The sequence below is a fragment of the Pongo abelii genome, chromosome 1, assembly GCF_028885655.2.
Source record: "Pongo abelii isolate AG06213 chromosome 1, NHGRI_mPonAbe1-v2.0_pri, whole genome shotgun sequence".
Taxonomy (NCBI): Eukaryota; Metazoa; Chordata; class Mammalia; order Primates; family Hominidae; genus Pongo; species Pongo abelii.
In genome coordinates this window covers 56550920-56563107 of record NC_071985.2, presented here as the reverse complement: position 1 = coordinate 56563107, position 12188 = coordinate 56550920, and the positions used below count along the sequence as shown (strand labels likewise).

The 12188-nt window shown below is 36.5% G+C and overlaps 1 protein-coding gene across 3 annotated transcripts in view; it reads left to right on the top strand.

Annotated features, from left to right (window-relative positions):
• CDC73 (cell division cycle 73) overlaps window positions 1–12188 on the top strand; it is a 137458-nt gene that overhangs the window by 24106 nt on the left and 101164 nt on the right. For all 3 annotated transcript variants that reach the window (XR_008510955.1, XM_002809673.5, XM_063726114.1), the window contains exons 8-10: window positions 2460–2558; window positions 4952–5030; window positions 7029–7093. Coding sequence is in view for 2 of the 3 variants with exons in the window: in XM_002809673.5 (XP_002809719.1) it covers window positions 2460–2558; window positions 4952–5030; window positions 7029–7093 (243 nt within the window). In the remaining variant the exon portion in view is untranslated. The remainder of the gene's footprint in view (window positions 1–2459; window positions 2559–4951; window positions 5031–7028; window positions 7094–12188) is intronic.

Below are 12188 nucleotides of genomic sequence, written 5' to 3'. Positions count from 1 at the left end.
TAAGATAGCACATTTATGACCAAATAAGAAAGCACAATAAATGTTGAATGTAGAAGCTGATCTGAGAATACAGCTGTCTTCTATTAAGCCAGAGATTAAGGAAATTTGCAAAAATTTGAAACCTGCCACTCTTTCTTGTCATTACTTTTATGCATTTTGAAAAGTGATTTTTCATGAAATATGCTATTATGTTTACATGGAATCTTGTTTTCTTATTTTTAAAAGAATTTAAATTTTTTTCAGTTTTAATCTTTAATTCAGTAGATACTGTAGTTCACACAAACTTAAAGCTCTTTGGGGTGCTCAGTAATTTGTAAGAGTGGAAAGCGGTCCTGAGACTTACATTTGCTGCTCCAGAGAATTACAGGAACAAGTTAGCACTGCAACTGGTATAGTGATAATTGTTATGTTTCAAGCAGCCTCTCATTTTATATACATATTTATTTGTATAGTATTTATTTAACATCTACAAACTAGGCAAGTGCTAAACACTGACCAGAGGTGCATTGGTCCTAGCTCTCACAGAAGTTATACTCTTCAACAGAAGTCAATATTAAATAAGTGGTAATTATTATGTATATTATAGGGCAGACACCCAGCAAGGGCGGTTAACTTAGTTGGGAGTAAAGAGGAGTGATACCTAAAGAATAAAAACTAGGAGAGAGGTGAAAGGGGTAAGGTGGGAAGAGTGGTCCAAGCCAAGGAAACAGAATGCTTTGTTTAAAGAAGAGAAATTATGTTGTATTTGAGGTTCATGAGGGCAGCGACCATGTCTTTTTTGATCATCATTGTACCCAAGTGCCAAGCAAGGTGTTTGGCTTAGAGTAGATTCTTACTACGTATTCCTTCAAATGTTAAGTGATTGATAGGCAGCATAAGAAGAGCCCCAAAGGAACTATCAGACATTAGGGATAAAACCAAGACAGAGTAGCATCTCAGAGGCCAAGTATCTTTGTCTGTTTTCTGCTGCTGTGGGATATCACAGACCGGGTAATTTATGAAGACAAGAAATTTATTTCTCACATTTCTGTAGGCTGGGAAATCCAAGAGCATAGCAGTGGCATCTGGTGAGGGTCATTCATGGCAGAAGGCAGAAGCAAGCAAGCAAGCAAGCAAATGAGACACAGAGAGAAATGGGGCCAAACTTATTCTTTCAGGAATCTGAGCCCACTTTTGCAATAACAACATTAATCCATTCGTAAGGGTGGAGCCCTGTGACCTACCTAATCACCTCCTAAAGGCTCCGCCTCCTAATACTATTAGAATGGAATAAAATTTCAACATGGGTTTTAGAGGAGACATTCAATCCATAGCATGAAGGAAGAATATTTCATAAAGGAAAGAGTCGTCAGATTAGTTAGCTGTGTTGACTTTTGATCAGCATGTAATTGCATTGTGAGTTGAAGAGCATTTGTACTTGTACTTTCCAACTTACACATCTTTGAAAAGTGTACATTGACTTCTAATAGTATCTCAAAACTCATATGTAGCAATCTGAAATTAGCACTGGAGTTTATTTAACAGGAGGATGTAGTAGTTGATTATTTTTTTTTTTCTGAACTAGAAACCTCTTTAGACAAATATGTTATTTATATTTTATTTAGATTTTTTCTCTGTCACCCAGGGTGGGGTGCAGTGGTGCTATCACAGCTCACTGCAAACTCCACCTGCTGGATTCACGCCATTCTCCTGCCTCAGCCTCCCGAGTAGCTGAGACTATAGGTGCCCACCACCACGCCCGGCTAATTTTTTGTAGTTTTGGTAGAGACGGGATTTCACCGTGTTAGCCAGAATGGCCTCGATCTCCTGACCTCATGATCCACCTGCCTCTGCCTCCGAAAGTGCTGGGATTACAGTCATGAGCCACACCGCACCCGGCCTTATTTAGCTTTTAACTTGCTTTCTGGTTATATATTTGAACAGATGCAGAATATGAATACATTTGTAGCAGTTTTTTTTTTCTTTTTTTTTTTTTTTTGAGATGGAGTCTTGCTCTATTGCCCAGGCTGGAGTGCAGTGGCATGATCTTGGCTAACTGCAAACTCCGCCTTCCGGGTTCACACCATACTCCTGCCTCAGCCTCCCGAGTAGCTGGGACTACAAGCACCCGCCACTGCGCCCAGCCAATTTTTTGTATTTTTAGTAGAGACGGGGTTTCACCCGTGTTAGCCAGGATGGTCTCCATCTCCTGACCTCGTGATCTGCCTGCCTTGGCCTCCTGAATGTAGCAGTTTAAGTAAAATGAAAATGATGAAATGAATACCATGGGATTTACAATAATCAGTCTCTGGATCAGTATCTCAGTAGTGGTTGGTTTTTACATATGTGTATAATAATGATACCTTATGACATATGTAGTAGGGAAGAATCGATAGTAAGATAACTTAGTCTTAAAATATCAACTAAATTTACTGTTGTATATTTAAAGTGGGCTTAATTAAAATCCATTTATATTTTAGAATTTTTCCAAGAACATTTTTGCAATTCTTCAATCTGTAAAAGCCAGAGAAGAAGGGCGTGCACCTGAACAGCGACCTGCCCCAAATGCAGCACCTGTGGTAAGAATGCTTTACTGCTTTACAGTAATTTTAATGAAGTTGCCACTTATATTGCAGTGTAGTAACGTTGAAGACATCTTCACATTTTAAAATCAGTGGATTCTAAACCTTTTGCTGCTTCAGAATATCTGAAAGATGTGAAAGCCCTCCCCAACATTAAAAGTTACTTACTTCAGCAGTAATTCTTAACTGGAGCAGTAATTCTTAATATACCTGGGTCAGAGTCTGAAAAAGATTAATTAGGGAAAGCCCTCTGTTTATTTTAGGTAAACTGTGGCTGGCCTACTCATTGTTGCTTGGGACAATCGCTAACCATTGTTAATAACATAAATCCCTGTTAACTCCCAGTTTGGGGTTCTTTTTGGCATTGTATCTATTACATCTTGGTGAATGTATTTCTCTTGATCACCAGCCATGCTGTCCTTTAATTGTACCTCCATTTCAGCTGCTCTGAGAGTTGACTGCCTTCTCTTTGAAGTGCCACTTAAGACCCTCCCAAAGTAAATTTCATGTATGACATAGCCTATATTAAATTCAAACATATTCTAATTTTGTTGAAAATGCTTCCACCTATTTTCATATGATTCAACAAAGGAATAAAACATACAAATGAAATTGTTTCTATTTTCTGCAATAGAAAATAGAAGATTCTATAAATAGAAAATTTATAAATTTTTTTTTTTTTTTTTTTTTTTTTGAGACAGTCTCACTCTGTTGCCCAGGCTGGAGTCAGTGGCATGATCTTGGCTCACTGCAACCTCCGCCTCCTGGGTTCAAGCGATTTTTCTGCCTCAGCCTCCCAAGTAGCCAGGATTACAGGCACATGACACCCCGCCTGGCTAATTTTTGTATTTTTAGTAGAGATGGGGTTTCGTCCTGTTGGCCAGGCCGGTCTTGAACTTCTGACCTCAGGTGATCTGCCCACCTCGGCCTTCCAGAAAATCTTCTATATTTTTAAAACTCTATGTCAAGTTTTAAAAGGCACATTGAAATGTATTACAGTACTAATAGAGCCTTTGCAACTACTTTGTAGTGGTTTTATTTGCTCATGAAATTGTTGGAATTTAACTTTTAAAGATGGTAGGCTTTTGTTGATAATTAGATAAATACTTTTAGTTGACTCTCCATCAGGTACTTAAGTGCCTTCTATTAGGCAGTCTGCTAATGATCTTGAGATACAATAATGAGAAAGATTATAGTCCCTACTTTCTTTGAGCTTATAGTCTAATACAGCAGTCCCCAACCTTTTTGGCACCAGGGACCAGTTTCGTGGAAGACAGTTTTTTCATGGACCAGAGAGAGGTTTTTGGAATGAAACTGTTCCACCTCAGATCATCAGGGTTTAGTTAGATTCTCATACGACCATGTAACCTAGATCTCTCAGCAGTTCCCTACTTACTAGATTTTTTTTTTTTTTTAAAGTAGTAGAGTAAGAGCTATGATGGCAAAGCACAAGGTACTTAGAATTATGAATTGGTTGACATTTTGAATAGCTATTGATAGGAAACATGTCAAACCTTAAAAGAGGTCTACCATTTGTGACTGAATATTCTTTCTGTATATTTATATAATTGTTAGAATACTTGACGGTTTTAATGTTTGGCATTTGACTATAGAAGTATATGCCTAGTGTGAAGTAAGCGTATACTTATCATTCTTGATAGGTATTGATAAGTTTATTTTATTTGGCATAATATTTGATATAGAATCCTATTGTAATAAAATGAAAAGTATTTCAGTCTTCATGAATTTTCCAAGTAGCGTGGGGAATATTCTTAAATATGTGTTTTTAGTTTGTTAAACATTGTGAGTTTTGATAAAGTATTTGTGATTAAATAATGCATCATTAGACTGACAGCCTTTTCTAATTATTTAAAAAAAAGCCTCTTCAGTCTTACTCTGTTTATAATGAATTAATCATCATGGCTTTCGTGTTTATTTAAGGATTAATAATTTGGTGGATAATTCAGCTAAAAATCTATAAAACTAAACTCAATATACTTTGAATTTAAGGGTTTTTTGTTTTGTTAAAACAATCATAATTGGAGGGAAGATTATTATGTCGTAAAGGTACTTTAGCCAGGTATGGTAGCTCATGCCTGTAATCCTAGCACTTTGGGAGACTGAGGTCGATCACCTGAGGCTGGGATTCAAAACCAGCTTGAGCAGCATGGTGAAACTTTGTCTCTATAAAAAAAAAAAAAAAAAAAATTAGCTGAGTGTGGTGGTGCATGCCTGTGGTCCCAGCTACTTGGAAGGCTGAGGTGGGAGGATCACTTGGGCCCAGGAGGTCTTGGCTGCAGTGAGCCATGGTCATGCTACTGCACTCCAGCACATTAAATAAGTGACATTTAAAAATATTAACAAGTAACTCATAATTAATTTTTTTACAGGATCCCACTTTGCGCACCAAACAGCCTATCCCAGCTGCCTATAACAGATACGATCAGGAAAGATTCAAAGGAAAAGAAGGCAAGTTGCTTAATTCTTATCTTCCCGTTAGTGTGGTTGTGTTGAACTTGAGAGGCAGTGTGGCCTGATGTTTAAGAGTAAGGGTTGGCAAAGTAATGTCTACAGACCAGATCTTACCCACTGCAATTTTTCTTAAATAACATTTTGTTGTGACACAGCCACACTCATTCATTTATGTATTTTATATATGGCTGTTTTGGCTTTGTGACATCAGTATTGAATTGTTTCAGTAGAGACTGTGTCGCCTACAAAGCCTAAAAATACTATCTGGCCCTTTACAGAAAAAAAGTTGGCCAACCCCTGGTTAATAGCATGGATTCTGGATCCAGATAGCTTATGTTGTAGTAACTTTTTGTGTGAATTTTAATGTTACTTTAACTGCATTCTGCCTTAGTTTTCTCCTGTGTGTAATTAAAATGTTATTATAGTGCCTGTCTCTTATCGTTATTGTGAGTATTGGATTGGTTAATAAATATTAAGTTCCCAGAATAGTATCTGATATGTAAGTAAATTATCTATAAATGTTTGCTGTTATTCATACTGCTTTTGTTTTTATATAATTTAAAGTAGAGATTCTACATGTTAAGTCATTTTTCCCAAGTTATAAATGTGTATGTACATTGAGAACTTGGAAACAGGTTTTGAGCAATGATGGGAGGACTGACTTTGTGGTAGTCTACGTGGTATTCTGGCTAATGCAATAACAAACCATTTCTGCAGTTGTGAGGTGAGACTAATGTCAGTGTAACTTCCTCTTGGGATCTTCATTCATCATGACTTGATTCATGAAAATATTAGGTAGAAGCAACTGGAAGTTAATGATATTTTTAAGCATAATCTGAAATCTTCATTTAAGGTTTTTTGAAATGATATGTTGCCTTGATGCAATGAATTTTGTGTGCTGACTTCATTCAGTTGTTAAAGGCATGCACTGGATATGTGCCATAGAAAGACTACGTCCATTCTTTCATTATAATATTCAATGTTTTTCTTGGGGAATGAATTATATAAAGCAGAGGTTGGTAAATTACAGCCCCCAAACTAAATATAACCCTCCATGGGCCAAATTGGGTTGCCCCCAATTGATCACATATATTGTTTATTCTGCTTTTGCACTAAAATACAGAATTGGGCAGTTGTGACAGATTTTAAGGCTCGCAATGTATTAAAATATTTGCCTTTACAGAAAGGCATATTGGGATTCTGTACTGGCACTCCAGTCATTATTTACAACATTGCTTTCTATAAAATATGTAATATGGTTGATTGCTGTGGCTCACACCTGTAACCACAGCACTTTTGGAGGTGGAGGCAGGAGGATTGCTTGAGTTCAGTACTTTGTGACCAGCCTCAGCAACATGGCAAAACCCCATCATTACTAAAAATACAAAAAAATACCTGGGTGTGGTGGTGCATGCCAGTGGTCCTAGCTACTCGGGAGGCTGAGGTGGGAGGATTGCTTGAACCTGGGGAGGGGGGATGGGAGAAGAGGTTGCAGTGAACTGAGATTGTGCCACTGTACTCCAGCCTAGGTGACAGAGTGAGACCCTGTCTCAAAAGAAAAAATATATATGTATGTATGTATATAAAAATAAGTATATGCCTTATGACTGAAACTTTGGAACACTACTTTTATAACTTTGGGTCTTTTCATGGTATTAGGTGCTTTTAGTGGTACTACCATTGAGTATTAGTAGTAAGTAATTTGGGGCTATAAAGTATTCAATCTAATTTTTGAACATAATTGCAGAGATAGTCTTAACCAGCTTCTACACAATAGGCTTGCTGGTCTGTATTTAATATATTAATATTTTTAACCTAGAGTCCTTTTTAAAGTTTTTATCTTCACAAGTACGTAATTTAATTTTACATAGTAGATTCAAGGCTTTGTATATTATTGAACCATCACATTCAATGTAGATTATTACTTTAGATTTGTTATAGGTCATAAGATACATGGTCTATAAAATCTTAACAGTAAGCCTCTTTTTTTCATAGAAACGGAAGGCTTCAAAATTGACACTATGGGAACCTACCATGGTATGACATTGAAATCTGTAACGGTAAGTTAATTGGGCTGTAGATGTTCTTTTGTTCCAGGGATTTTATGTGAGTAGCACATGTTGAAGAAAATCTTTATTCTCTGATATTTTTTATTTCAAACATTTTTCTTTATTGATCACTTGTGCTGATTGATCTGTGTGGTGTATTATTTGATTAATGGGTATCCTGTTTCATTTTTCTTTTCCTTCAAACTAAGTTGAATATATGTAAATAAAAGCTGATTTGATTAACTTGCAAGTAGGGCAATGCCACCTGGTCAGTATTTAAAGCCTTTAAGTTGTGAGGTCAGTTTGGGAGAGCTTTTTCGCATAATATCTTTTGTTTTTATTTTTATTTATTTATTTATTTATTTATTTATTTTTTTGAGACGCAGTCTCGCTCTGTCGCCCAGGCTGGAGTGCAGTGGCGTGATCTCGGCTCACTGCAACCTCCGCCTCCTGGGTTCGCGCCATTCTCCTGCCTCAGCCTCTGCGAGTAGCTGGGACTACAGGTGCCCGCCACCACGCCTGGCTAATTTTCTTGTATTTTTTAGTAGAGACGGGATTTCACCGTGGTCTCGATCTCCTGACCTCGTGATCCGCCCGCCTCAGCCTCCTGAAGTGCTGGGATTACAAGCGTGAGCCACCGTGCCTGGCCTTGTTTTTAACAATGTAATGTCTTACGCTCTTTAAAGAGATACATTATAGTGATTATAATGCTTACAAAGTATGTAATTGACAGAACTAAATACTTGGATATCTGTGAATATAAGCCTTTGGTTCATGTTTAGCAAACTTTCTTTTTTTAACCTCCTAAAAATGGTTATTTCTATATATTCTGACCAAGCCATATTTAACACTTTTTATTTAATGATTGGACTTGGTGATGTAGAACAGGAATTCTATTAACTTCATTTTGCATATTTATATTCTAGACCATTATACCTTTTATACTTTTATTTATATTCTAGATTATTATACTTTTAAAATACTATGCATGTGTATTAAATAGAGTATACTTAAGACACTAATACCAAACTTTTGTCTTTGCTGGTGAATCATCAGATCTTTGTGGACTCTATATAACATGGAATCATTATATATGTGCTGTGATTTCTCAGAACTAACATATATCTTTATATCTACGTGGACTTTTTCATGTTTTACTCACTCATTTCCAAAAGCAAATAGCAAGTATAGATATCTGATTTTAAGTTTGTTTTTTTTCTGGACTGCGAATTGGGATTGGATATCAGATATTTGTTAATATATTTGTTTTTAAATTGTCATCAGATTTGTTTTTGATTATTAAATTATGTGTAGATTAATGAATTCATTCAACAAGTGCTTATTGAGCATTTGTGTCAGATCCTATTCTTGTTGCTGGTCATACAGCTGTGAATAAGACAGATGAGCCTTGTTTAGGGAGAGAAGTCAGAGATATTTCTCTCAGGAGGTAACAGTTGAGCAGAGACTTGGATAGCATTCCTCTACGTCAAGTCAGGGATCAAGACTGAGGTCCAGTAGAGCAACAGCAAGGAGGCCAGTGTTGCTAGAGTTTAGAGAATTAAGGGAAAAGTCATCAGGGATTAGATACTCCCATCTTATGCGATCTGCCTGGTTCTTCCTGACTTCAATATATAATTCATGGCTGAAGATTTAAATTCTTATGTGATTTGGTTATTGACATCTTGGGAACAGAACTTGCCTACTAATCATTTCCCTAAGTGCAACAGAACTTGCCCGCTGATCATTCCCTGAGTGAATTAGTCGTAGAATGAAGTTGTTACCCTTGGGGAGCCATCAAAGTAAGTTTTTTGTTATTTTTGTGATTGTTGTTTTTACTTTTCTCATCCATCCCTATACCTCTGAAATGCCATGAAATGGTTTTATTATCTGAGCTTCTTTGCAAATAGTAAAATCTGTGATGGGTTTTACAGTTGTCCTTTGTACAGAGCAGGTTTTCTAGAATTTAAGGATAGCTTCTTAATTGATCAGTATGAGAATGATGTGATTCTGTGGCATCATCAGAGACTGTTCTAAATATACTGAAAGAGGTGAATTTAAGCAATATACTGAAGTATACTGAAAAGAGAGGTGAATGTAAGCAAATTTATGCTGTGTGATTTTTAAAGAATAATCATGAAAAAAACATTGTGTAGGAATGCAACAGAAAGACTAAAAATGGTTAAATTGCTGATAGTTACATTAATACCCAGTTTGAATCTCTGTGTTGCTTGTGATCTGATTTATGCAGTTGTTAGAATTAATACATAGAGAAATTTGAACTTGAAAGCTTTGAAGCTCTCAGATAATTTTTAGTTGTGTCTCAGACTTACGTTTTCAATTTAATATTTTTTTCTGTTCTTTTCTGCTTTGGAATTACTACCTATTTGTGAGCTTGTGAGTTGCACCAACTTTCTACCTTATTCTCCAGTCAAGAAAGTTTCTCCTTTATAATATCCACCCAGACATATGGTGATGTTAAATAGATGTTAAAAGGCTTTGTTGCCCAGATGTAACTTCCTTTCTAATTTATGTATAGTTCATTTTTGCAGCCATTGTTCTCCAAGGTTTTGATATGCCTGGTTGATGTACATAGTTAATAAAATTAGGATCAATCTATGTATCTTTTAAGTTAGACATCAGATTTCTGTTATATGCAAGACTAAATTATGCAGATGGCTAGAATATTTTTATACAGATAGATTATTTCCTATATATGTTGTAGAGAAGGATATATGTTTTGATAATCACATTTCATAAGAATCTTGGGTTAGTGAAAATTTTTATAGAAGTAAAGGCCCCAGGGAAAGTGCTTTGATAATATTTTATGAAAATAAGGATTATTCAAACTTATAGCAACAGAAACCCAGGTATCTTTAAAGTTACAAGTTTGTATAGTTGGGTTTCTGGTTAACTTTTGACTTAGGCCATGAAATATGTTTCACAGTAAAGATTCCAGAGGCCCAAGCCATGAAATTGTTGATTTGATAGATAACTTTTCCAAGTTTGGAGCTTTTCCCCCAAATTTGTTGCTTGGGTTCTGTAATGTTTAAGAAACACTAGGTTAGGCCAGGCGCAGTGGCTCATGCCTGTAATCCCAGCACTTTGGGAGGCCAAGGCGGGCAGATCCCTTGAGGCCAGGAGTTCAAGACCAGCTCGGTTAACATGGCAAAACCCCATCTACTAAAAATACAAAAATTAGCCAGGATGTGGTGACGCGCGCCTGTAATCCCAGCTCCTCCGGAGGCTGAGGCAGGAGAATTGCTTGAACCCAGGAGGAGGAGGCTGCAGTGAGCCAAGATTATGCCACTGCACTCCAGTCTGGGTGACAGAGTGAGACTCTGTCTCAAAAACAAACAAAAAAACCCCACTAGATTAAACAGATTTTGTGGTTCAGGAATCTCATTGTTTTTAATGTATGAATATCTAAATTGGAAGAATATGCAGTCTTTCTCAAGCTTATTTAACCCCCCGAGTTTGCCCCTACCCTAACACCTAGGGAATATTCTTGGAAAGGACTAGTGTTTCATAGAATCAGGTTAAGTAAAGCTATCTCAGAATTATGTGTTAGAAGTAGAAACCATTCAGTGGGGGAAATAACAATATATTTTCATGGTTTCATTTTGTGATAGGGTCGTATTAGACAAAGAATCTCACTTGATAAAGTTTTTTTATTGTATAGTAAATAAGAGGATATAAAGAAGATCTGTTTTTGTTAGTTTTCAAGGAACCAATTTGTGGTTCCACTGGAGAAATAATTAGATGGTGATCACAGTTCACTCTTATTAATAAGGATTTGGTAGTTGCCTTGAGAACAACTTCATTTTAACCTGTCTAGCCTGTTCATATTTAACTGGAAGGGTTACAGACTCTAACCTCTATTTGTTCTTAGTGAGTATCATTGACTCTTGATTACCTTTACTGTCTTCATTTTTGAGGAAGCATCTCACACCCTGCAATTACAGAGATTAAAAGCTTTCCTTCAAGATCTTTGCTTGAATTTATTCCAACAGTCTTCATAGTTCTTACACTAAGTATGTTTTGGGAACGATTTTTTTTGACAGTAAGTAAACTTAGGTAGCTTTATACAATTTGTTAGAGGTGTGATAATATCACCATCAATTCTCAGGAGGATCCAGAATCTCAGTCTGTCAACCAGGTTATATTCTTAAAAGCAGGAACACATACATAGCACTCTCCCCACCCCACCACTGTTTTATAAAGCTTCCTTCATTCCCATTTGGTTATTGATTAATTTGTTGTTCATCTCTGCTTGAAGTGTTACGCGAGTGCTATAGTAGCAGTAATGTTCTGGAGTTGAGTGAAGAGTTCAGCCCTGCAGATAATGGAGACTTTTTAAAAAGCTGTCTTCCTTAGGGCTCTATTTCCTTTTCTTCCTCTTTCCTTTAGCAAATATTTGTTGAGTGCATGCTGTGTGCCTTGCAGTGTGCTGAGTGCTGGGACATCAAAGATGAACAAAACCAGACATGTTCATACGGACTTTATGATCTGGTTGGGGAGGAACACATTAGTCACACTATAAAATTGTGACTATGCCAAGTGTTAAATGTACGTTGTGCAACAAGAGCCTAAAATTGGGGGATTTGTTGCAGGAGTCAGAATACTTCATTGAGGAGGTAATGCTTGAATAAGATCAGAAGTTTATGTAGGATTTAACTTGGCGATGATGACAGGAAAACACATTTTAGGAGCAGTGAACAAAAAGCAGTAGTAAAAGCCCTGTGATGGGGAGAGTGTGGGGAGTAGAAAGATTTGAAAGAAGACTGGTTATTGTATATGTTTTAAGGATGCTTGTAGGAAAGTTTCTTTTTCTTCTTCCTGCCTGTTCGTAAATGTTAGTGGATTATTACATTACATTGCACTAACATTTATGAACAGTCAGGAAGAAGAAGATGGTAAGGTAGATCATATGTCTCTTTTAGCATGCTTCTGGAGTCATTCATTGTGCCAATCTAAATGTGGCCACAGATATGTTTTATTAGGCATACATTATAATTTAAGTTTTTATCTTATTCACCACCATTTAAAAATTAGAGCTTGTCACATAAGCAGTCTGGATTTCCAGCTTCCTTAAAATCTATCTGGCATG